At 47.2% G+C, this 25275-nt stretch overlaps 8 protein-coding genes across 8 annotated transcripts; 4 read left to right on the forward strand and 4 right to left on the reverse strand.

Moving 5' to 3' along the window:
- Window positions 1–17: 17 nt before the first annotated feature.
- Window positions 18–1436, reverse strand: Triagg1_5551 (uncharacterized protein; the record flags this gene model as incomplete). The annotated part of the gene is made up of 4 exons (XM_062900078.1): window positions 18–436; window positions 490–769; window positions 830–981; window positions 1040–1436. 4 exons carry the CDS (start codon window positions 1434–1436, stop codon window positions 18–20), a joined length of 1248 nt encoding a protein of 415 aa, XP_062755351.1.
- Window positions 1437–1773: 337 nt separating this feature from the next.
- Triagg1_5552 (uncharacterized protein) lies at window positions 1774–3768 on the forward strand (the record flags this gene model as incomplete). The annotated part of the gene is made up of 5 exons (XM_062900079.1): window positions 1774–2286; window positions 2346–3236; window positions 3299–3464; window positions 3513–3626; window positions 3692–3768. The coding sequence occupies 5 exons, from the start codon at window positions 1774–1776 to the stop codon at window positions 3766–3768; spliced, it is 1761 nt and encodes a 586-aa protein (XP_062755352.1).
- Window positions 3769–7517: 3749 nt separating this feature from the next.
- Window positions 7518–8525, forward strand: Triagg1_5553 (uncharacterized protein; the record flags this gene model as incomplete). Its single annotated transcript, XM_062900080.1, has 1 exon — window positions 7518–8525. The coding sequence occupies one exon, from the start codon at window positions 7518–7520 to the stop codon at window positions 8523–8525; it is 1008 nt and encodes a 335-aa protein (XP_062755353.1).
- Window positions 8526–10484: 1959 nt separating this feature from the next.
- Window positions 10485–11114, forward strand: Triagg1_5554 (uncharacterized protein; the record flags this gene model as incomplete). Its single annotated transcript, XM_062900081.1, has 1 exon — window positions 10485–11114. One exon carries the CDS (start codon window positions 10485–10487, stop codon window positions 11112–11114), a length of 630 nt encoding a protein of 209 aa, XP_062755354.1.
- Window positions 11115–11328: 214 nt separating this feature from the next.
- Window positions 11329–12100, reverse strand: Triagg1_5555 (uncharacterized protein; the record flags this gene model as incomplete). The annotated part of the gene is made up of 2 exons (XM_062900082.1): window positions 11329–11465; window positions 11542–12100. 2 exons carry the CDS (start codon window positions 12098–12100, stop codon window positions 11329–11331), a joined length of 696 nt encoding a protein of 231 aa, XP_062755355.1.
- A 961-nt stretch (window positions 12101–13061) lies between these two features.
- Window positions 13062–14342, reverse strand: Triagg1_5556 (uncharacterized protein; the record flags this gene model as incomplete). The annotated part of the gene is made up of 3 exons (XM_062900083.1): window positions 13062–13505; window positions 13560–13953; window positions 14035–14342. The coding sequence occupies 3 exons, from the start codon at window positions 14340–14342 to the stop codon at window positions 13062–13064; spliced, it is 1146 nt and encodes a 381-aa protein (XP_062755356.1).
- Window positions 14343–21259: 6917 nt separating this feature from the next.
- Window positions 21260–22225, forward strand: Triagg1_5557 (uncharacterized protein; the record flags this gene model as incomplete). Its single annotated transcript, XM_062900084.1, has 1 exon — window positions 21260–22225. The coding sequence occupies one exon, from the start codon at window positions 21260–21262 to the stop codon at window positions 22223–22225; it is 966 nt and encodes a 321-aa protein (XP_062755357.1).
- A 194-nt stretch (window positions 22226–22419) lies between these two features.
- On the reverse strand, window positions 22420–24145 carry Triagg1_5558 (uncharacterized protein; the record flags this gene model as incomplete). Its single annotated transcript, XM_062900086.1, has 7 exons — window positions 22420–22848; window positions 22905–22986; window positions 23046–23132; window positions 23185–23413; window positions 23463–23662; window positions 23753–24075; window positions 24122–24145. 7 exons carry the CDS (start codon window positions 24143–24145, stop codon window positions 22420–22422), a joined length of 1374 nt encoding a protein of 457 aa, XP_062755358.1.
- Between the last annotated feature and the right edge of the window lie 1130 nt (window positions 24146–25275).

A 25275-nucleotide genomic window follows, 5' to 3' on the forward strand; every position in this document is an offset into this window, starting at 1 on the left:
CCTGTCTACTTATCTAATCATTCTGTCTCAATATCTTTGTATACTTTGGCTTCAATCCCCATCCAAAGCTCAACAACTTTGCGGTCAGCAAACGGCAGAATCTGTGATGCGACGAGGCCAGCAACGCCACGTTGCCGATCACACCACCAAAACGCATTGGATAGGCCGGACCATTGACTAGTCTTCTCAGAGCGGCCGGTCGGGCCGTGAGTAATCATGAAGCCCAGTCCCCAACCTTGCGGCGTCGGCGGCGGGCAAGGTGGATAGAAAGCCTCGGCCTCATAGACCAGCTCCGGCTTTATGGCAGGTAAGTGACATCGGGCAAAGTTTGGCAGCCATGTTAGCTGGTTGGTAAACATGGCTTCAACGGTAGCAGGCGCAAGTATCATCCGGCCCGAATGAGACCTGCCGTCTCGCAGCAACATGGCAAGGATTTCTAAGACAGGAATCAGCACAGCAATGGCAAATAATAATTTACGTTGAACAGACTTCCAAATTCCCGAATGTTCCCAAAAAGTCCCGCGCCGCCGCTGTGGAAGCTGTGGGCTGCATCTGACTCCAACGGACGGTTGAGGAGAGGTGGTCGAGGAGAGAGGTGGCCCTCTTGGTTGCGTTGCCACATGCCAACGAATCTCTCTTTCATCTCAAACGAGGGGGTCATAGTCAAGTCACGGATGCCCAAGGGAATAAATATGTGGCGCTGCATGTAATCACCTAATCTCAAGCCTGTAACTCGCTCAACGGCTACGCCCGCCCAGTCCATAGAGATCTTACATACGGCTTAGCATGAGCGTATTGGGGGGAAAAATTACACAGTAGACATACTTACACCATACTCAAATGCCTCTCCTGGTTGATTGACAAGAGGTTGTAGAATGTCATCCATGTACCCGGAAAATTCGTTGAAATTGACTCCGTCAGCGCGATATGCTTTAGAATAGGCCTGAAGCTTGGCGTTCAGGAATGAATATCCGAATCCAGCTATTTTCAATTGTTAGCATTTCCATGGCTCTCTCTACGCTAGCCTGTGACAAGATACCTGTATGAGTCAACAACATTCGTAGTGTGATGCGGGACCGCGCAGGCTCCAGAGAGCCATTCTCCTGCACAACCTTGAGATCTACAAGCTCTGGGCAGAGATCTTCCAACTGGTCTGCATCATCGAGACGGAGAATTGATGCCTCGACGAGCTGCATACAAGCGATACTAATGACGAGCTTTGTACAAGACGCCAGCCAGTAAATATCGCTACGGTCTTTGCAGCCCTTTCTTCCCAATGAAGCCGTCGTGGAGTGCGCGAAGATTTCTGGCTGAGAACCGATACTAACAACAACGGCACTAGCACAAGGCACGCCAGTCGGTTGTCCCGTGCAAGCGACATCGAGAAGGCTACGAATATCAGCCGCAGCCTGCTCAGAAAGAGAAAAGGTCGCCATTCTGATACTTTAGTGGACCCGTATATGCATTAGACGTCTCATACAATCCATACCAACATTCAACAGCGATTTTAAATCCCTTACAGTATTTTCTACGGATGGCTAATGCGTCTGTCGGAAGATGGAGAGCGCCATCACGGGCGGGTAGGGATCCCGAATGCCGGGCTCTGGGTGTGAAACCCCCGGAAGCAGATCCGGTGCCGGCTTATGGTCCGCTACAACTGTCCCGTTGTGTTGAGAGGCAGCCATCCGTACAACCTGTCTGAAATAGACGTCATACGACATCTTGATAATCTTTGTGCGCCTTGTGAAGCTGTCGTAACCGCGAGACGGCGTTATGGCTGAGCAAGTCGATGTTCTCATCTGTGGCAGCGGGTCTGCGGGGCTTTGCGCGGCTGTCTGGCTAGCACGATGTGGCATCAGCTACAAGATCGTGGAACGCCGAGATGGCCCGCTCGAGAATGGCCAAGCAGATGGTGTGCAGTGTCGGACCGTGGAGATATTCGAAAGCTTTGGCATAGCCGAGGACCTCCTCAAAGAGGCCTATCATGTGCTCGAGGTTGCTTTCTGGGCTGCAGAGGGCGAGGGCATTAAACGTACTCACTACGCAGCCGACACGGAGCCTGGCTTGAGCCATCAACCTCATGTCATCCTGAATCAGGCGAGGATAAATGGCATGCTGATTGAAGAGATAGAGCGGGTGTCCGGAAGCGCGGGGATTGAGTACGGATGCGACGTACAAAGCGTGGAAATTGATGATATCGTTCACGAAGACTCCACCGCTTACTGCGTTACCACCAGAGCCATTTCTAATGGGCAACAAAGGGTCTTCCGATCAAAATATGTGTTGGTCAGTTGGCCAAACAACCACCTTCTCACACTTTTGCTTCACTGCTAACAATAGGCTAGGCCTGTGATGGAGCTCATAGCGCGGTTAGGAAATCCCTGGGCTTTGCCATGGTCGGGGACTCAACGAATGCCGTCTGGGGTGTTATGGACCTCCACGCCAGAACTGATTTCCCCGACATCCGAAAGAAGGCAATCATCCACTCACGCGCCGGAAATCTCATGATCATCCCCCGCGAGGGTGACTCTATGGTCCGCTTCTACATTGAGCTTGGTGATGCGGCTGTCAGCGACGTCAAGTTAGCTGACTTGCAGGAACGGGCGCGTCGAATTTTCCACCCCTATTCCGTGGAGTTTATGGAGACAGTCTGGTGGTCGGCATACTCAATTGGACAGCGCCTGGCTGACAACTTTGCCAAGGCTGGGCGTGTCTTTCTCACAGGTGATGCTTGCCACACGCATTCGCCAAAGGCCGGACAGGGGATGAACGTGAGCCTGCAAGATGGCTACAACATTGGCTGGAAGTTGGCAGCAGTTCTCCAGGGCCAATTTTCTCCCAGAATTCTGGAAACATATGTTTCGGAGCGCCAGAAAACGGCCGCACAGCTGATCGATTTTGACCGATTCTTTACAAAGCTCTTCTCCTCTTCTTACAGACAAGCGAATGGAATTTCTTCGCAGAATTTCAAGGACCAATTTGTCAAGGCAGGCCGATACACAGCCGGCCAAGGCGTGAGATACGAAGAATCAGTCTTTGTATCTCCAGGCCCAGCTGATGAGAGCCTAGCTCGGAGCGTTATCGTCGGAACGCGCTTCCCCAGCGCCCAGGTTGTCCGGTTCTGCGATGCCCGCCCAGTGCAATTGGTGGCAGCACTCCCCGCCGATTCTCGGTGGCATGTTGTTGTTTTCGCTGGTGACATATTGCAGCAGACAGCGGCCGCCAGGCTTATCAAGGTCCGTCGGATCCCCAAATACATTGTAGGGCCGCCACGCTGACAGAAGTTATATGCATGTAGACTGCAGCAGAACTGCAGGGCATCATCGATACCTTTACACCAGATGGCCAGGATACTAATTCCATCATCCAAGGAGTGCTTGTGCTTGCGTCCAATCGTGTCAAGGTTGAACAAAACATGATTCCCGAAGTGTTCACCCCGATAACCGGCAAATGGAAGATCAAACGTGAGGTAGTGAGGCTAGGTCCAATACTTCCTAGGCTAACATGGCCAGATCTCCAAAAGGTCTTCGTGGATGACGAGAGTTACAACTCAGGTCATGGGAAAGCATACGCAGCATACGGTATTCATCCTGAGGGTTGCTTGATCATCATTCGCCCAGATCAATGTACGTTGTCAAACTGTGTATATGATATGGTAATAAATTGAAATGCGCTAACTATAGGTACTTAGATGTTGCGAAGATTTGCTCTTTAGATAACACAAACGATGTCCTGAATTTCTTTAGCCAATTTTTAATCTCTAGGTAAACAATGAAGCTAAGCAAAAGCTTTTGAAGTTTCTAAAAAAGGGGTCTAATAGAGTAATTAACTCAAAGCTGTGTAATGAAAAAGGCCTTCTTAATATGCATCTCATTGCAGTAGGTATAGTAGTTGAAGCCATGTTTACAACGCGTTTCGAATCTCGTCATATGGTTCGTCCAACAACTGAAGTCTCTCGTTTAACGCAGCCCCTAGATGTCTCCATATATCTTGAGGTTCCTTGTCTCGAGGCCCGCTTTCTTGACCGAAAAATCTCTCTTTAGTGGTAGTAGTACTAGAATCGCTTTCATCACGCCCTTCAGTAGGCTTCTCGATGATATTGAGGTACTGTCGCAGAATGTAGAGGCGGAGAGGAGGTGGGAGCGCTAGGCAAGGTTTCGATGTTCGGAACTCCCCAGTACACATAGGTGGGGTTTGGACCAGGATTACAGGACCGAGCGCGAACTCGGTCGGCTTTACCCGAGAACTACAACCCTGTGGCTAACCTGGCAACCTGGCTGCTGATCGATACCGCTGATCAATATCGCTGATCACTACTCCGTATCGCTGATCATACCGCTGATCACTCCACTACAGCTGATTGATCCCGTTTCGATGCACGATACCAGGACTGAACGATGTGAATTATCCAGCAGCTTATGTCAGTGTCAACGCAGACAATGTCATTAGCTAATGCCTTGCTTTCAACTGCTTCTTACGCTACAACATCCGTACCTTATGGTGCCCATTGTTTATCTCAAGCCTTCTGTGTCTGCAAACGTCCGGGACTCCAACCAATAGTTTTTGCCGTTGCATATCAACATTGCAGCTTTGTGGGGGAAGTGTATGTGACTCGATCCCCACGGTGGTTATGGGTATAAGAAACTCATCATTCGGCGAGGAACAAATGGAGTGATGTGTGCCCGAATGTATGAGCAGGCGTACCCTCCTAGACATCATGACTGACAACATTCCATTCGCCGCTCCTTGATTGCACATTTTGAATTCGCATGGTAGGCTAGGTGATTGGGAGATGCCGCGCCTGTCCATATATCCCAAAGTATGGACAACACAAATACGTTCATTTATAGGGCCATCAATGGAGATCTAGATATTAGGTTTGGTGTAAATGTCTTAGGACAAGGTGAATATTATTGTAGATAGAGTCATCTTGAGACCATGTCATCGTCACTTTGAGCGTGACATGGCCCTGCCCTTATCTACAGTCTCCATACTAGTAATGCAAGAGATGCCATAGACTGATTTGCTTGCGGAATTGTGTACCATTCATCGGTAGTCGGGGTCTTTTGAAGTTGACATAAGCCAGCTTCTGGCTAATACCATCTATAAATTTTACGTGCAGACCTTAGACTCGAATAAAACGATCCAGCCATACCCGGGACTTGAAAAGCCGCCAGTGAGATTGTTTCATGAAATTGCACTCCGCGAGGCTCACTTCAGTGCCAAATAGAGCAGATATTGTATCTGTAAACTCTATTGAACGATACACTTTGCAATTTTCCATCTTTGATCCATATTTTTAAATCTTCTTGAAGACCAGCCCCAAGAGAAGAGTTTCACTCAATTATTAAAGAGTCTTCAATTGAACAGTGCGAACCTCCAGAGCCAACTGCTCAGAGCCAGGTATGCAGTTTAGAAAACATGGGAGATCGGGGCTTAATTGACGTCTTACTTCGTATGCAGTGATATTGTGACAATCCAAATCTTCCATCTCTTCCTATGCGGCAATATTTGATGTCGCCTTTCGCGAACAGTCGAATCGCAACTCAGGCTTGGATAGGGACATCAAAAAGCCATCTAAGTTCGCCAGAACATAGGTTCCATGTGATTCTGAAAAAAGATTGAGGAGTATCAGCCATGGTTAAAAATTCGCCGCAACCACGTGTGCCAAAGTCAAGCAATCTTCTACGGAGTCTCTATTCTTCAACACCAGTATCGCAGAATGCAGAAGCCGCATCGCCTAGATACTTGAGCCATATTTGTCGAGCAACCGATTCGCCGAGTAGCGGCACACGCTGCAACGTTTGTCAAGCATTTCTAACCATGTCTTGACTAGGCATCCAAGCACAAGCAGCATGAGTCCATGCGGTGGAACTCTTGAGCTGCCCAAATCGGATGTTTTTCTCACTATTATTGGATCCCTGTAGCACCGTAGCTTCGGCAAGGAGGAGCAACCGTCTGACTACGGCCTCCAAATCGGCGGCTGACCCGAGCCCGGCCGTGAAAATGCGGCCCACCTCGATCAGCATGTTGCCTGGCTCAACGTCCTTGCACCCCTGGCATCGACAATCACATCGGGGAATAGATTGCATGCGGACGATCCCACAAATCCTGCACGGTTGTGAATACTTCTGGAGAACGCCAGCAGAAAATTGCTGCATATGCCCCTTGTCCATCCCACTCGCCTTCGAACCTTTCTTCTCCCCATGCCCCTTTAAACCTCATCTCGTTCTCTCTTCCAGTGTCACAACTGGTTGTTGCTAGCGCCGTAGTTGCCTTGCCCCCACCTCCTATATCATTTTCAGGAACATCCAGTTAAGTTGAATTGGAGCTTACTGTACCCAGAAACTCTCTCCGCCCCACCCACTAGTTGAATATTCAGACTTACAGCCTTCCAGGATGGGACAAAACCCGTTAGATGTAAAATGGATCATGTCCTGGTCAGCGCTAAGAGTCCGTGCCTTACTTGATTAAGTGCTTGCATATGAACAAGGTGAAATTTTTTTGAAACGCTCATTTAACATAGGACTGTACTCTTGCTTGATTAGGTAGGAGTTGGGGCAATATTTTGTCAATTATGCAAGGGGTAAGCTTACACAAGTGCCCGTTCAAACTAATCAGTGTCAACTTGAACTGATCGATGCCAACCACCTACACTTTTACCAAGACTTTGTAAGATACCAAAACAGGAAGACATAGAAGGTTATCTTATGGAGGAGCAATTAGGAATCCATTCGTTATAACGAATCCATATCCGACAGTTCGTAACGTTACTCGATCTGCCAAATAAAATAGTAATACGCCCTTATCAAGTGCGCTACACTCTACTCATTCTGATTGAAGCCAAAGGACCCTCTTCACGTGTGCTGATTATGCAGGATAGGTAGCTTTTGCAAGTCGGTAACTATCAAGAGCCTTGCCAAAAATAATACTGACTTAATCTTAGAGTCTCCGTAATTAACAGTCTGGGGCCATTTCCTCCCATGCTAGACTATTTCCTTTCCTTGAGACGAACCTATGATCTGATGCATAGCCGCCCTCAAACAGCTAGCCAAAGACTTAAGGGCATGCTGGAGTTTCACCTTTTCAAAGTGGAACATTTCTACGCGCAAATTGACTTCCTGGAACGTAGGATCATGCTATGTCGGTAATCTGGGCACGCAGAGCGTGGTGTTCACAGACCTTAATTCCCAGCTAATAAGACTCAATGACAGGGATTAAATCCCAAAACTAACAGTGAGACATGTAACAATTGCGAGCGCGGGCGCCTCATCACATCACACCTACTCAGACTGGTAATGGCATCTTGGAATCACACCTACTCAAAATGGTAATGGCATCTCAGAACCACCTGGTCGGCTTGGCTAGCGAGGTTCAAATGATCTATATAAGAGTGAAGAGATATCTACGGCAACAATGAAGGACCTGACCATCAAGCTCATCAGCAGCCACAGACTTTTCAAGGCTCTTCGCTGACTGCCAATTAATCAAGTCAGCTTCAACAACTATATTTGACAATGCATCAATCATTCGCCACACTCTTTGCCCTTTGCCTGGCCTCCAGCGCCATGGCTATGCCCCACAGCAACCTGTTCACTCGACAAACCTCCCCCGACGGATCTTGCGGTGGTTCCACTGGCTTTGTTTGCGCGACGGGCTTCTGCTGCTCACAATTTGGTTTCTGCGGTACCGGCCCCGATTTCTGTGGCAACAACGGAGGCGGTGGCAGCACCGGCGACTGTTCATGGGAGGGCCACTGCGCTGGTGCTTCGTGCAGCACTGAAAATGACTGCTCTGATGACTTGACTTGCAACAACGGTGTCTGTGGCACCGATGGAAGCGGCGGCAGCACTCCTCCCGGTGGCGGTACCACTCCTCCCGGTGGCGGCAGCAACCCTCCCGGCGGCGGAGGCATCACCTGTACCTCGAGGGTGTCCTACAGCGGTGATGGCTCGACCGGTGCCGGCTGGCCTGCGCAGACTGCCTGGGCCAGCTTCGACAACTTGTGGAATGCCAACATCAACGCAATTAACGCCGCGTGCCAGAACAACGGATGGGGCGTTGCAAACAACTCTCCCACAGAGACTTCGCAAGTCCAGGCCGCTATCCTCAGCATCTCAGCCTCGTCCGGTGTCGATTCGCGCTACGTCTTGGCAACTGTCATGCAGGAGAGCAAGGGATGTGTGCGTGTTCCCACGACTCCAGGTTTCTGGGCCAATCCCGGTTTGATGCAGGACGCCAACGGCACACACACCTGCTGGATCGGCCCAAACAACGGCATCAACCCCTGCCCCCAAAGCCAAATTGTAGGCATGATCCAGGATGGCACTACAGGAACTGCGTCTGGTTCTGGTCTGCAGCAGCTTCTGTCCAGTCTGAGGACTACTGGAGCTCAGCAAGTCTACCAGGCTGCCCGTCTTTATAACTCAGGCAGCATCCCCTCCAATGGAGACTTGAGCGGGCCTGGTGCTACTCCCTCATACTCCTCGGACATTGCCAACCGTCTGCTTGGCTGTGTTTTCTAATCAAGCAGTATCATACTATCTTGATGAGGAGATGGTAGTGGTAGGGCAGACATTACCTATAACCCTACAGTATACCATGCATTAAGGAGATGTTTCTATTCAGGACATGTATATAGTTTGGACATGCATATGTTTTGGACATGTATGTATGATGAAGATGTCTATGTTATCGAGACGTATATATTATGCAGCTGTACATATCAAGAAAACGCATTCTATGTCACTTGTCTTGAAACCCTTTGTGAAGTTCATTGCTACTTTTAGCTACGACAGTGTATCAAAGTGATTTTGTAACTTATAACCCAAGCTCCTCATGATAATGGACTTGTTATTGCGATGTGTTGCCAAGGTGTAGGATTCACTTAACAAAGGTCTTAGTTATGTGTCATTAAGTCGGGGGTAGGACCTCTTACATGTATAAAGTATACGAAATCTGCAGATCAATCGGCCAGGGATACCCTGCAGTGAACGCTTATGGCTGTTCATTCTGCTAAATTCCACGCTTCGAATATACTTAAATGGGTATCCAATAGTAAAGACTAAGGTTGTCAGTTTCACTATCATGGAAATAATGACTTTCCCGTTTTAGAATGTAATGTATACTATTGAAATACTGCCGCTCATTATTAAAGAGATATCCACGGAGCCTTGGATATTTCAGCATCTAATTCAGTGGCCATAACGACCATCGCCGTTTCACGACTATGAGCGATAAGGCTCAACATTGTAAATGGCCTATTTTATACCTGCAAAAGGAAATTTTGCCTAAATCCGTAAGGGATCATCCTTTGCGGATATAGCTGCATCATCATCTACTTATATGTAATGGAATATTTCTATCAGTAGGTAAGGTGCATACCTATGTATGCAGGTCTGGGGAGGCGTCACGTGAAATTGATGCGGTGGCTCACGTCAGCCACTTTACGGGAGCCATCCGAATCGCATCCTCGTCGACTAACATTCTGTCGTGTCCCTCATCTTCGTACTTCACACGGCAACGGAGCCCAGGTATTCGTAACCAGTCTTACTTGGCAAGGGGAATTCCGAAATTGAGGCACAGCCTACACTCCCATTTTAAGCTATAGCGTCCTAATCTTCGAAAGATCACCCCTGTCATCTTGCAAGTTGCTCTGCACAAACACCATGTCGTCACAGGACCCAGTGGCACTGCAGCAGGATGTGAGTTCCTTGAAACGCAAAATGAAACCCATTCGCCGTGATATGGAGAATAGACGGCAACAGAATGTCCAAGCTCAAAAGAAGTATCGCGAGTAACTGTCTTCCTTAGCAAATGCTCCAGTATTGTGAATCCGTAGAGAATAACAATACATGTAACTAACCAAGTAAATGATGTATAAATATTCAGGAGAAAAACAACGCCAGCGCCTGAAAACTCTCAAGGCGATCGCTGCATCCGCCGGACAGAACCATGCCATTGACAGACCATGTTCGCAAACAAGCCTGTCAGAAGTGGCGACGCACAGCGACAACAGCAGCGCACTAGATCATTGTTTTTCGATGTCGTCTGCCTCCCACCATCTGGGATCCGAGACAGAACGTCCGCCACTCACTCCACGGCCTGAAAGCACCTCATTATCCTAAAGTATGCGGGACTCTCATTCAGGCTTGAGCTCTTTTTTCGTCCCAGAAGAAGCTCGATGCCCCATCTCACAGCCAAACGACACTCCCTCACCTTTCGATATCAGAAACAACCACTCTATCTCCAGTCCACCGGCTTCAACACCTGGAGAATGGCAACTTCAGACTTCACCATACGATACTACACAGTCCCATCCCCCTTCAATAACATGGGACTCATGCACGCATGTCAGCTCTTCATTCCTCGTGCGTGACAGAACCAGGCAAAACTTTAGCCCATATTGGACTACCGCAATTGAATGCGGCTGCTCAACACCACACGTACAACTGCGCTCGAGAGACCCCTCTTCCCATAGCGATATGCATATTATCAGCTTCGGTGCCGATGGCATGGCCACAGATTTATGCATGAGCAGCAGTATCCACATTGAGCGAGTATGTATCGCTGCGGCGCTGTACACACTTGTGAAGTATATGGGCATTGGAGAGGAGACTTTCTGCGCGGACGACTCGCCCTCGCCGTTCCACCGGCCGAGCTTGGAATTTGCTGATGACGATACACGGAATCGGACAATTGGCATGGTCCAACAAATGTACAAGACCTTGAAGCCAGATTTGAGACCAATTGCCGAGCAGATCGTGGTAAAGCACCATCCCTATATCGACATTCTGCCCTTCCCAACGTTGCGAAGAAACCTTATTATGCATCAGAAGCAAATCGATGAGGATGAATTCTTGAACGATACACTGACTGGTTTGATCTGCTGGGGTGGCGCGGGCACGTCAAGGAGTGATACAGATAATGCGACGGGGCACGCGGCTACGGAAACAGTGTGGGATGTACGAAGTTGGGAGGCCAAAACTTGGTTTCTGAAGAAGTATTGGTGGCTGCTTGGTGGGGAGGATGGAGAGCTGGTCAGACAGAGTGAGTGGTGGCGGAGTGTTAGGGGAGAGGAACTGAATGCAGATCTAGTTGCGTTCAAAAGCTGACCTGGAGATAGATTTAGAATTGAGTATATATTTGTATCATGAGTCGTTACCAAATGCCGTATGTGATTGACTGGTATTGTTGCACTTGGATTCTGTACAGACCGACGGCAAGACTTTGACTCTGCCCATAATCCGAATCAAATTCAACGGGTGTTTTCATTAAATGGCACAACTATCACCTCCAGCTAAGCCAATACCTAGAATGGCGTCCCGTTCAGTCTTTCCATTCGTCTCTACCCAGGTTCACAATATCAAGTTGTTCCAGCACCCAAAACCTTGAAGGAGCTCGCCCCTCTTCTACCATCCTCACAGCAGCCACCGCAGCTCTCCCGATAATCGTTTGATCTTGCGCTACAGAAAATCATCAGTCTTGGTGATCCCAGTGCAGAATGTCAAATGAAGAGAAACAGAGTGAAGTTGCTCATACCCCACTTGTCTTGGAATCCGTGTCCGAACTTCTTCATCCCATGAAAGATATTCTCCAGCCACTTATTCTTTGGGTCTTCTCTTCCCATAATCATTCCTGGTCTCAAGATTATGGCATTCTCAAAGTCCAATTCCTTGATATGTTTCTCGACGCCCCTCTTCATTTTGGCATAAGGTGTCAGGGCAAATGGGCTCAGCGCCCCGCTTGTCCCTGCGCTCGAACAGTAGACATACGTCTTAACACCTACTGCTCTTGCCGCTTTTGCATTTTCTACACATAAATCGTGGTCGATTGCCCATTGCGCGGCGACAGAGCCTGCGCTGCCGATCGTAGTGCCGACAGCGTTGAAGACCACCGAGGGAACCGGGGATAGAGCGGCGATTAAGGGGCCCCATTGTGTGGTGTCAGTTTCGATGATGGATTGAAGTCTGGAGTCTTGCGTTGGCGGGGCGCGACGGGATATAGTTGTGATGGACGTGCAAGTAGTAGAGGGGAGGAGGGTAGCAAGGACTTGGGAGCCCACTGCGCCAGTGGAACCAAAGATCAGGGCCGTTGTCATGATAATCTAGATGTTAATTGATATTGGGGGGTGCATGGGTAAAGGCTTGGAAGGACAAGATTGAAACTTTCAAGGGTTATGAGCAAGCCTTAAATAGCCCATGGTAAAAGTGGCTGACGTTAAGTTGGGTTCCTAGGTGCTGGATAGGGGAGACGTGCCCAGCTATGCTGGATTTAATTATCCCGTAACGGCTGATATTACAGTTAAATTATCATAGTCCAATATGTATGTTCTTATTTTCTTTCAAAGGGTCTCATAAATTACTAACGTCGTAATGTATCTATCATACAGAAAAAATTTAGTATTCTGTACAGTCAACAAAGCGCAAGATTCGCAATTATTATGACTTTTAATAATGTAGTCATCTATTCTTAAGCGACCACTCTTCGACACCTTATAACGAGTTATAATATGCCCAGTTATAATACGTTGCTGTATAGTATTTGCCTAGTTGTTATGGGTAACTTGGTGATTTTTGTCTAATTCTGAGGTATGCATCTCAGCACTTGCTATAAGATGTCGGATTATAACGGCTCATGATCTCAAGCTGCACTTCCACCAGCAATAGCCGCTATATTCAACTTGTTCCATCGCTGGAACAATACAATACTTATAAAAGCAATCCCCGACGACGCAACGCTAATCGCAAACGCGGCTTTGAGACCCTGCATATATGCGACTAAAATCTCAGAAATTTGGTCCTCCGAAAACACTTTCCGCAAATTCGTCGCGCCGGTGCTCACCACAAGGGCAGGGCTGACACCTGGGGCTGTCTTTGGAAGATTGTTTATCATGATGTTGACAAAGGCAGCTTGGGCAGCCAACACCATACCTGCTCCGCCAAGTGTCTGGAGGAACAACAGCATGGTTGTAACTTCTGCAAGATCTATGGCCGGGCTATAGCTTGTACCGTAATGATGGGGATCTGGGACGCGATTCCCCAGCCAACACCGCCGATGATCTAATAGCCGATCCACTTGCCTTCCAAGGTACCAATATCCAATGTGTAAAGCAAACCTGTGCATATCGTCGACAGGGCAGTCCCAGCAACGATAATTGGTGCAGCGATACCAGTGGCAGAGACGTAAGCACCGCTACAGAGCATGGAGATGACAACTGCGACAATGAGTGGCAGATTTCTGACTCCACTTGACTGGGCACTCGCGTTATCGATGCTTTGGCCGTATATTGGTAGGTAATATAAAACCAAGTAGTACGCGCCAGAGTAGAAGAATGAATAGATAGACTCGACGATGTAAACTCTCTGCTTCGCAAGGCGGAACGAAAACATAGCCGTGTCTTTCTGGAACCATTCCCATAGAACAAATGCGCCCACGATTGCCGCACCCAACCAAGAGGCCGATCTCATGCGCGCAGAGTTCCAGGGAAAGTTGGCACCACCGTCCTATACCGCAAGGAGATAGCATACAACGAATGCGATCACGAGAGAGGCGCCTACGGGGTCCATATGGAGGAGCTTCTCGCGTAGGGTTGCCGCCTGTGGCTTTGCAGTGCTGGGCGCCTTGAAGGAGACCATGATGATGAAGGCGGGTATTGCTCCGATCGGCAAGTTGATATAGAAACACCAGCGCCACGACACCTTATCCGAGAATGCGCCTCCGATCAGAGGCCCAACAGCTGCCGCAACACCATAGCTCGTTCCAACGATCCCAGCGAACACCGGCCGGCTCTTTGGCGACGCAGAGAACCCGATGATGGTATACGAACCGGAGCCAATGCCTACAGCGCCCACGCCTACAAAAGCACGCGCGACGATGAGGGCAGTGCTGCTGGGCGCAACAGCACAGATCAAAGATCCGAGCTCAAAAATGAAGATGGCGATGAGGTAGCTGCTTTTCAGTGGGAAGTACTTATAGATCTTGCCTCAGGCGCTCCGAAAGCCACCCATTGTCATGAAGAAGGCGGAACTGTACCAGGCAATATCAGAGAGCCCGTTAAACTGGTCGGTGATTTTGGGAATTGCGGTTGCGACAATCGTCAGGTCAAGGGAGACGAGGAAAATGGCGAGTGCGAGCGCAGTTATGATGGCGGCCAGGCGAGCACCCGCGGGATAATCGGCACTCTCGGCACCTTGCGAAGTCAAAGTTTCTAGGCTGGAATCCATCTCTTTATCGCTGACTTTTTGGTCACCAGAGTCTTTCTTGTCCGTAGCATTTGTCATTGCCAGTGAAACATGCCTTTGCTTTGAGGCAACGTCGCCCTTTGAATCACGGGACGCCATGTGGATGGATGTATTGGCTGTGTAGATCTGGTAAATGCCGCCTAGTGAAGAGAGCTTCTCTATATTGATGAAGAATTGGAAGCAATAAGTCCAAGTAGAGATAGCAGAAAACGCAGATATTAACCGGATGAAAGCCAACAGCAAAGACTACCCTCCTAAGCTATGCTACCCGCAACCGTTGGCTGAGTGCGTCAATGTCTGACGAGGGCCACATACGATGCGGAGAGTATCTTTGTACTCGCAAATGACTTTATCAGCCATTCTTATCATGGTTTTCTCGGTTGGATCTATTTCGAACGCGTGGTTGATATCAGCCATTCACCGTATGGCTTCCCCCAGTCGGTGATATTTCCAGCATGTAGTATTTCCAGCGTGTGGCTGATATCAGCCAAAAAACCGTAACCCGTATGAGTCTCAGGCGGACAGGCTAACGGGCCGACAGGCTAACGGGCAGAGAGTGCGTGGCGCTCGGGAATATCCGATAAGCACTGCCGTTATTGTTCTCTCCCTTATGGAGGCACCAAGGGCTGAGAGAATAACGTAAGTCCATTCAAAAGAATCATTGATCACAAATTCCAAGTCACAGAGAGCTCAATTAAGCTCGTCTTAATGCACGAGCGGCAATTCGCGGAAAACTTGATGTTTTCCTTGGACTGGATGCTTTCCATATGCGGCCTGCTACCGTGACGATGGCATGCTCGTCGGCCGTCGCTCATAGCACACGAAGTAGAGTGGCTGACAAGTAATGACTAGCTAAGGTCTGCGAAACTAAGGCGTAGGTAGTAATAGCAGTTGTAGCAGTTGTACTTAAGTGAGATTGCAGATAATATCGGTTCTATCTCTAATTAAGTAAATGCCAGCATATTTGGTTAGGATTCGACCATTGGGTTCAAACCGAACAGATTGTAAATCTGTTCAGCATCATGATGCACTCATATTATATCATGTCTAGCTAGAATGGATCTTGCGGAAGCCATTATTTTGGAATTTCGATACCCGGGGCCCAATGGCAGAGTTTTACGCCGCAAGTGCTCCCATTAAATGGTGAGAATTCTCATACCAATATAGATCTGTGTTTTGACATCTTCTTTAAGCAAAGAATTGACTGTGCACACGTCTTAGAGCATCTTCACACTTTCAACAACTCCAGCATCTTCTTCAAAGGCATACTGTCCACATTTGACTTCAACTGTTCAACCGCGAATACGGAAGCACCTAAGCAGCTTGAATATACGGACGTATGATGATGAGTAATAACTGCCGACTTTGCAGCATATGACTAAACACATAAGCATGGTGTCAAGACTCATTTCAACGTGAGAGGGGTCCTCCGAATTCGCCGTCGATGGCAATGTTGTAGATGCTTCCTCTCTTGAACATGTTGCCCATGCGAGAAAGTCATCCATAGGTGTGACGATTGTTCAATGGAACCAATCTGGAGGAGCATTGGGAGAATTTGAAACCTATAAACGCAACGGCATGTAGAAATTGCTACTATTGCCACCTTGATCGCTGGAGTTTTGACGAAGTTGGTCTACTAACATGTCATGCTTAGAGTCGATACCGGCGCGCTCCCTTAGAAGCTCTGTAGAGAGGCATCGTGCCTTATATTCATTCTCGAGGGTACGCTCTCCAATGGAAATAATATAATTCAGTTCTGATGCGTCTCGTAAGTTGATTGTTAAAAGTTTGACGTATTTCTCCAGACAACCTCATGGATGCTCCAACCCGCCCTTGTTGACTCTATTATGTTGCTGTAAGCCAAGAGATGAGGCTAAAAGACGCCACCAAGACGCCAGCTCACTTCATTGAATCCAGCTAACTAATGCCCAAAGCGATACTCGCTTGAAGTGTTTGGTCTTCTGACACGCAGCTGCCGCTGGAAAACAACGACAAGGCGTCATTCGGTGTCGTTCCAGGGTTGTCTAGCTGACCTTGTTCAAACTGGCTGGAAAAGATTGCTTTCACTACTCTGCCGTCATCTTTACGGGCTTCACTAGTAACTGAAAAGGAGATATAGCGGAAACTAACTTCCGTTCGAAGATATTCACTATGGGCTGGTTGCCCGAGCATGAACCAATGACACACGTCGGCTCCTAACACACATCATATCTTCTGATGAACCCTGCGCGATTTGGGTTAGAATCTCTCCTCTTTGTAATGTCATTGTTATCAGAACTATCTGTTACATAATCTCAGCTGTATTACATCAATGAGTAGAAGGATCTTACACCTAAGATCGCTATGGGAATTACATCGCTGATGAGCAAAGTGTAGGATTAACATAAGTAATCTGGTGGAGTAAACTGTGTGTTCGCAATCTGGTCATATCAGCACATTGGAGATGATACGAGACCTTGGCCAAAAATGGCAAAATCTTCAAACGAAATAGGCAAAAGCTCGAGACTTCTTTGGCCAGGGGCCACATGATATGTACTACATACTGCTGCAGTTAAGTTGGAAGCCCTGACCAATCAGTGACCCAAGTCGGCTCCATAAGACCAGTAATTGGGGAGGTTTTGCAGATTAGCGCTTCCATGGCATCTCAAAATTAGCCTAAGTGTGTGTCAAAGGATCCATCAAAGGCGTACCGACCTACCACTCCATCTAGCCCTGCCTCATGAAAGAGTTTGCTGCCAACTAAAGTGTTTGATCCATAAATCCGAAGCCATACATCTGCAAGTTCTCACGCTAGTGTAGACTCCTCACAATCTTCAGAGATAGGAACACTACATCCATACCTTTCAGAAGCATCCGAACCTGATTTTCACGAGAATGGGCCTAGGGGGTTTATGAACAATACGCGCAAAGTACTGATACACCCTCGATGTGCTGCCTCATTGACTATAATTGCAATGGGCAAGAATGAAATAGCATCAAATAGCTGTGGTGAATGAATCGGGTTTCCAATTTTCCCAGAACTCCGCCCCTTATCAGTTCAGCAGTATGCAATTTTCCATTAGGGGCGTGCCGGCTCTTTTTAGCATATGTTTCGCTGGGGCGTGCCTGGTCACTAGGTTGATGCTACTCAAACAGCGCGGGACGGAATCAGACGGCATCTTTGGCTCGGAGCGTTGCTAGCTAGAGTTAATTAGATACGACTACATGGACTCGGTACGCAGCAGGGCAACACACCAAAGAAGCTAAGAACTGAGAAAGAAGGGCCACGTGTGCCGCTGTAGTACCAAAAGTATATCAGAAAGGAACAGAACAGTGTAGCTTCGTAGCAATGTATGAGGAGGCATTAGGACCATATCGCGGTTTAAGTCTATCTATCTATTTTCCTCCAAATGCGTTGTAAGGCACGGAGAACAAATCATACGAATATCGTGACAAAATCTTGCTTGGTAATGTCGATAAGCAGCTAAAAGGCTTCTACTAACGGTGTGCAATCGATTGCTCAAGTTTATTCTTGTGTTTCGAAACCGAGTTTTTTTTGGCGAGATCATCCAATTCTTTCTGATTGTTAAAAGGCGCATGCAATGGTTGTCTATCGCTGAGCTTGGCATTGATGTTTTCCCATACCTGATGAAGATCAGGGCGGTCCTTTGCCCCTCCTAAATTCATCAATAATAGTTCTCATCAGTAACCAGCAAATAATATGCAACACGTCACAAGCAATCATACCTCAGAAGGGACGATGGCCCAGTTTTCCAAGATATTTCCATCTTTCATTATTACCAAAATTGCAGGCTGGGCCAGACCATGTGGATATCCTTCCCACTCAGTGATTGCTACAGTAATCATACCATTGGTTGCCAAGTGCTTAGCTAGGGTGTTATTCGGACCGTTGATTGCCTCTCCGGTATACGCACTAGAAGATCGGACTTCAGCAAGGTGCTCCCCATCCTGTGCAGACACAATCACGGGGCAGCCCCCAGCCGCGTTGATAGTCGGGCTGAGGTGTTGGAGAACGCGCAGGTATGCCATGCAGAACGGGCACCAGTGGCCGCGATAATCTTCCAACATGGTTGATAGTTTCAGTCTGGGTACACACAAATATTCAACCGCATAGAGTACTGGGTACCTACAGATTACGAACAGAAAGTCATATTTCTGCCTCAGAGCCTCGAATTTGGAAGTAGCGTTAACTGACATGTTGATCTTTTAGTATTTATTACGGACGTCTAGCGGTGGCTTCTGTTGTAACAGGATAATTGAGCCCCTTATGATATGTAGCATGAAACCCGATTCAATTCGAACCGATCAAATTATATATACATAAGTTCTCCCACCTTGGAGACGGGGATTCAAGGATTTTACGTCCATGTCAATGATTCGAATGGTATAAAGGGGGGTCACTAACCGCGGCAGTACCACAATAGGAAGTATCTAAGACCTCCCAATGAAGTAGAATCTACATGCAGTGATGCCCACCGGAATTAGTCATTCGTTTGTTTGCTTTTATAAGTCACCACTCCACAGCTTGAACTTGATGTACCCAGCGTTTACGGAAGTAAGTATATTCATAAAGTTCATATTGCCATTTTATAGTAATGAACCAGCGTCGTGAAAAGAGCAGTATACGGAATTGGAAGTCTATTTAGCCCCAGTCCATGTCATAGTTTGATGAAGACCGTGGCATTGCTTAGCTTTGTTACAAATAAGAACCAAGGAGCTTACATGTGCACGTAAATGCTAAGATAGAGTAAATATGAGTACACCGTCTTAACCAATAATAGCATGACTTGTGTTTATGACTTGACTGGTTGACGTATTGCATCGCACGCCGTTTCCCTACGAGAATGACGCTTACAGTTGTTATAATTCTATCCAAAACAATGATAATATCCATTTCCAGAAAACAGAGCAAATATATATGCCTACTTCTCTACCGTCTTTGGATAGTTTTAGATCCCTTGCTGGTAATAAAACGTAAAGCTTGACATAGAGGTTTACACCTTACTTGTGTTATGATTATCGCGACTTAAAGCTATGTCCAGGCCCCTTTGCAAACATAGACCGGTTTCATTGGGGCATATTACTTCGGGGGACTAACTACCCCATGGGGCATCGGGAACAGGGCGTCGCACACTCCCATCCGATTTCACGTCAGTACTCAATGCTGCACTGTGGGTCTTTCTACATTATTCGCACTCGGTAATTAATACTTTTCCCCGCAACTAATAATTATGACTCCGGGGATCACGACCTTCCCCGCACTTATTATTACACCTTCGATAAGTAAATTATTACGAATTGTATTACAAACAACTCCCTAAGAGTCTTTATATGGTTATTTGCATATAGTACACTCATCGCTACGTAATAAACCATAATTACGACACAAATGTGAATGTTCCAACATATCTTACCTTAACATTCTTTTTCCTTGGCTCTCTTATTACGATTGTTACACTTTAGGATCTCGCGGATACACAGCCGTCTTGCACACCCTCAATTGATTGGTCCCACCAGGTTTCTAACATTTCAGAGCCCAAGTACGATACGACGTGTCTTATTCAGAAATCCACCGTGTTCTAGCAATATGCAACCTCCTTCGAAGCCACGTCCCCATACAAGAGTCCCAGAAGACCGTAAGCGAGGCCAATATATCTCAACGGCGTGTGCAGCGTGCCGCAAAGCCAAAGTTCGTTGTGACGGAAGAACTCCCTGTTGCAACTGCGAGAAACGTTCCACTCAATGCCATTATCCTCCTACCAGGTCCCGAATATGTAATGCGGGCAGGAGAGGAGGAAAGAGTCATTATGGCCGCAATATATCGTATGGCGGCCGACAAGCTTAAAAGGACACTGAAGACCAGCTAATACATGATAGACCATATAGAAATGGCCTTGCATTGTCTTTGCAGCGACAGGAGGCAACCGCACCGCTGGAAGAACAATCGGGTCTGATTAATTCACAAATAACGACTCGGACGGACCGGCACTCTCGTGGAGACTACTTTCCGCGTCTTCGAGGCCTCTCTGTGGAAGCTGAAAGAATTTCTGATGGAGGCAGACTTGGATCCGCATTTTTATCGTTACCCTTGCCAAGCTTTTGCGGACCAAGCAGCTCTAGCTTTGGCTTCAGCATGGCAGAGTTTATTCTGCAACATCTAATGGAAGATACAGTCTACACCGACAACGATGGCAGATCTGCATTGGCCAATATCCAAGTCTCTAGTGATGAGACGTCTTGTCTCAACTCTGAGCAGGCAGCCCGCTTTCCAACGAACTTCGATTTATGCCAAACCATGGAGCTCGAGGAAGCCATTCGTCTTCTTGGCGTGTATCATGAAGTTTTTGGCGTCTTGCATCCGTTTTTAGACATGGCAACGCTGCGCCGGCAAGCCAACATATTGTGGGGAGCACTTCCGCCCATTCCATCTGGTCAGCCAACCCGGTGTCCACCAAGTCAGGATAATCACGTAGTAAAACTGGCTATTGCAATCGCGTTACTTTGCGAGAGCGGAGGTTATCACCCCACCGCCACTGCGATATATCAAAGCATGCAAGCCATAGTCGTCCAGAGTGTTTTAGGGCTGTCGTTCGAACTGGGACGGCTGGTGTTGTTGGTTCTCATTGTATGGACTAAATATTCCATCATGTCTTAAAGGGCACTGCTAAACGTCACAGGGGGTTTATCACTGGTACCAGGGAGATTACCGACTAAGCTCCAGATTTTTAGCCGTCGCAGTTCGACTAATACTCGAAACTGGGATGCAGAAAAAACAAATATTGCTGCGACACTTTCCTCTGAAATCCGAAAGAGAAATGGCCACTTTACTGGTTTATACATCTATTGTATTAGATCACCAGATGAGCTTTGCTGCGGGCCTACCCACCACTTTCAGAGACGCGAATATCGAAATACCTGATGTCGTGCGTACCAGATAACTTTTCGTACTATGAGCGCTTTCGACGAGACTTTGCTAACATCTGGGAAAATAGTCTGGTAGTCCATATCTCAGGGCAATGACATCGTATGTTGCCTTTGGATCACGTCACTGGAACTCGGTGGTTGACAGCCTCGGAGAGATCAAGGCCACTTTTGATGATGAAGCATTTGATCGGTTAGATGACGAAGTCAATCGATGGCCAAAGACGTTTTGTTTCGATTTGGAGCCTGAAAATCTTGAAGCCCGATTGCTCCAATTTGTCTCTGGTGAAGTTCCGGACAAAGCTCGCGCTCCATTGGTTGCAAGCACCATACTCTATCTTCGAGCCAACCAGATCCGCATTCTCGTCATGCGACCCATTCTCTTCTCGCTGCGTAGTATTCTCAATCATAGCCATCGTGTGGCTAGCTTGATAGAGATCGCGCAAGATACTATTCACAAACTGGTCCAGCTCGATCGGTGCAGTGACTTATACAGAAAGCACCAAGTGATATTGAATCACTTTCTTTCCTCGGCGACATCAGTCTTCTTTCTTGCCTTGGCACAGCGTGGTAGGCTAGAAAAGCAGGGATTAGACAGCACCCTGTCGACGTCGCTCTCGCAAAGCTCACTGAGAGAAACCTTATTCAGAGCTTTTGATCTTATTCGGTCATACAGCTCCATGTCTCCCGCATCACAGCGCCTTTGGAACAGCTTCTCAGTTCCCAGAAGCCTCTTGATTACGTACGGATTACTGAAACGGCCCGGCAGCCATGATGGCGAGAACAACGTACTTGACGACATACATTCTTCAAGTCTCTCGCATATCTCGGTGGATCCAGAACTTGCTGGAGAAGCTTGCGTTGCAGATCAAGAAAGTGTCTTGCAACCGGAACCCCCTGCAGCAAACTCTACTATAGACCACCTCATCAATGCACCGCAGGAGGAATTTTGCGTTTCTGACTTTCTAATAGACTCAAGATACGAAGCCTCACTAAATATTGACGGAGGGTTGTTTTACGCAGAGGACAATACAGAGGATCTCTTGAATAATATGTTTTAGTAGTCACAATAATAAGCAAAACCATAACATTCTTCAAATAATATTCTACACTGCAACTCCGATAAATACCTAAGGTTATGGTGAACATCCGACAAGCGTGTTCAGGGATCCCCCTTGAGATCATCAATTGTTCCCGGCGATTCGATAGCTGACTCTATGTTGGTGAGCGATCAAGAGGATTGCCTATACACAACTCATCCTTCAAAGAGTTTGTGGCTATGTTCTGCAGCATCAGCAAGAGGATCAAACCCCAGTAATGCTTGCTGATATTCCGCATCTCCCCAATTCCATTTACATTGGGATTCCCAACGCAAATCAGGCAATTCTGAAAGCAGTTTGTCTCTCTCCAGCTGCTCAGAGCCATCAGGGAGGTGATAGAATACCCGCGCCTGAACTGCGCCTAGGACGTTCACCGTAGTCCTCTGCTTCCTTAATCTCTCATACAGCTTCAGAGTTGCGGTGATAGCATCCTTGCGGCTTTCCTCAGAAAAAAACGCAGGGTTGCTTTGGAGACGGCCAAGAAGAAAACCAATCACTGCACCATCTTCAACGGCCATTGCCGCTCCCTGTGCTTGGTACGGTAGGGTAGGATGTGATGCATCTCCCAACAGAGCAACGGAATCCTATATATGTGTGTCAGTGTTATCTGGATTTGCAACAAAGAAGGGCTTATGTTAACCTTGACCCAGGTTTCGAGTTCGCTATGATGGCATAGCTTCCACTTTAAAGCGGTGCTTAAGCACGAAATCAGGGTTCGCAAGCTGCGATATGGCTGTTAGCTTGAACATTTTAATATGATTTCTCTCGGATAAACAATTACGTTGGATCCCATCCTTCAAAATCGTCTTTCATTTCATCTAAATTTCCATGAAAGGTGCGAACATTGCGGGGTAGATTATCCGGCCGGCTTGGAATCGTCAGTTATTAAAGGAGACTGCAAGTATACCGCCTTTGCTTACATCAAGACGAGATTAAACTCGGTTCCATCCCGAACCGGGTAAAAAACAACATGTTTTTCTGGCCCAAGCCAAACTTGAATATTAGAATCATCAAGTAGTTTATTTACTTTTTCGTCGTTCAATTGCCTCAGCTGATTGCGGGTAAATGTGCCCCGATATGCTAGATCTCCCGTTTCTATAGGTGGTGAGGGACGGCCGAGGACGTGTTCTCGCATAACAGACCAAAGCCCTGTGATATACTTAGTTCTGGAATTAAAATCCGATTTGGACACTCATACCATCTGCTCCAATGACTGCGTCACCGTATACTCGTTGTCCATCTTTCAAGACCAGGCAGAATTTTTCCTGGTTTCTCTTTTCTTCTTCTACCTCGTACCCCGAGTTCATACCAACAACTTCAGCGCCGGTCTGTATGTCTGCACCTAGGTTTTTAGCTTGTTCGAGGAGCATTTTCTGGTAGTCGGCCCTATGTATCACCCTGTTCGCGCTCAAAGTGTATGATCAATATGCAAACTCCGGCCAGCATAGGAAACGTGTAATCGAAATAATCGGATACGGCATTACTCACATCCATTCTGCTCCGTAAATTTGCTTCGCTCGTGCCCCCAGTGGCTTATTGACAATCACCTCACCGGTCGAGTATCGCCTCAAAGTGTGGTTTTGCATGACAACTGCCCCTGCTTCTTTCAACTTTTCAAGCAGACCATACTGTTCCATGATTCTGGTTGCATTTGGAGGCAGCTGAATCCCAGCCCCAATTGGCTGAAACTCCGAAGAACGTTCCAAGATAGTGACTTTGAGTGGTGGATCACATTTTCGGCATGCGATAGCACATGATAGTCCGCCGAGGCCGGCACCCGCAATAATAATGTGCATAACTCGTTGCGGGAGCTGCAAGAATTAGCAGTGAAGGGTCTCTAAGTCTCAATAAACATACTGGAGCTGTGGTGGTACTCTCCATCGAGACGAAGGAATGTTATACACACCTTTACTTCGATGTAGGAAATTGCTGAACAATGGATGTCTTATTGAGCAAACAGTTTGGGACCTCAACCAGCACCCTTCCAATTCTTTTAAAAGTTTTTTCTACTCACCAAATATTACCCACTGAGTTCCGACGCCCTCAAATTATTTATCAATAAATCCGGCGTATACATACCCAGTAAGGAGCGCCTTTGCATCAGTACCTCGGCAGCTGCATTGATATCAGTATAGTGGTATGCATTTAGACATTCCGCGTAAGTAAGTGGGGCGCGTGGTGACAAATTCCGTGAATACATTCCGTGAGTATGAGTAAATTCCGAGAGCTGAATTCCGTGAGTGGAGTCTATGCAGTAAGACGCAGCAGCTCGAAGGTGCTTTTCACGGCCCGAAATGAAGATCCTTGTGCTGTGGAATCAAAATTTCCCCTCAAGTACTAGTCCAATCATCAAATGATCAGCATATCCAAAGCCATGCTCTTGACAGGGAAGCCAAGTGCCGATTAAAAACCGCCCATTTGCCGAACAGCACAAATGTTTGCACGGATTTGGTTGACATTATAGGTGAGGAAAGTAGGGTTAAACGTCCCGTAAACCTAAATATACTCTATAACGTAAATTGGTGACACTTTGTGCAAAGATTGTGAATGAAGAATCGACAACTGCAAAAAGAAATTGTGACTAAAGAGTGACGTTTGAATTTATGGACGGACTGTAGAACCATGTAGGTAAGTATACGTAGAGCGATATCTTGTGGGAATAATAGAAGATAAGTGAGGCGCAAGAATCCTTTTGCTTTTGGAAACTGAGAATATCTACACAAGCTCTAGTTGCACAATTCTTTCCCTAGCAGAATGCTCGGAATTCACTAATTCACTTCAACACTTCAAATTTCCAGAATTCGGGTCCCGGAATACATAATGCCGGAATTAACATGAATATCGAGAGACTTTGGACCACTTTTCCCTTTGGCTGCTTTGCTGCCATCGTGGGATTAACAATGTCGACTTTGCGGTGCATTCATCTCTAACACACACATATATATTTACATTTGTCTCTGCCTAGAACGAGTCTTCATACTTATATCAGTCATTCTCAGTGCGATACCTAG

The sequence above is a fragment of the Trichoderma aggressivum genome, assembly GCF_033847375.1.
Source record: "Trichoderma aggressivum f. europaeum strain CBS 100526 chromosome Unknown scaffold_020, whole genome shotgun sequence".
In the NCBI taxonomy this organism is placed as follows: domain Eukaryota; kingdom Fungi; phylum Ascomycota; class Sordariomycetes; order Hypocreales; family Hypocreaceae; genus Trichoderma; species Trichoderma aggressivum.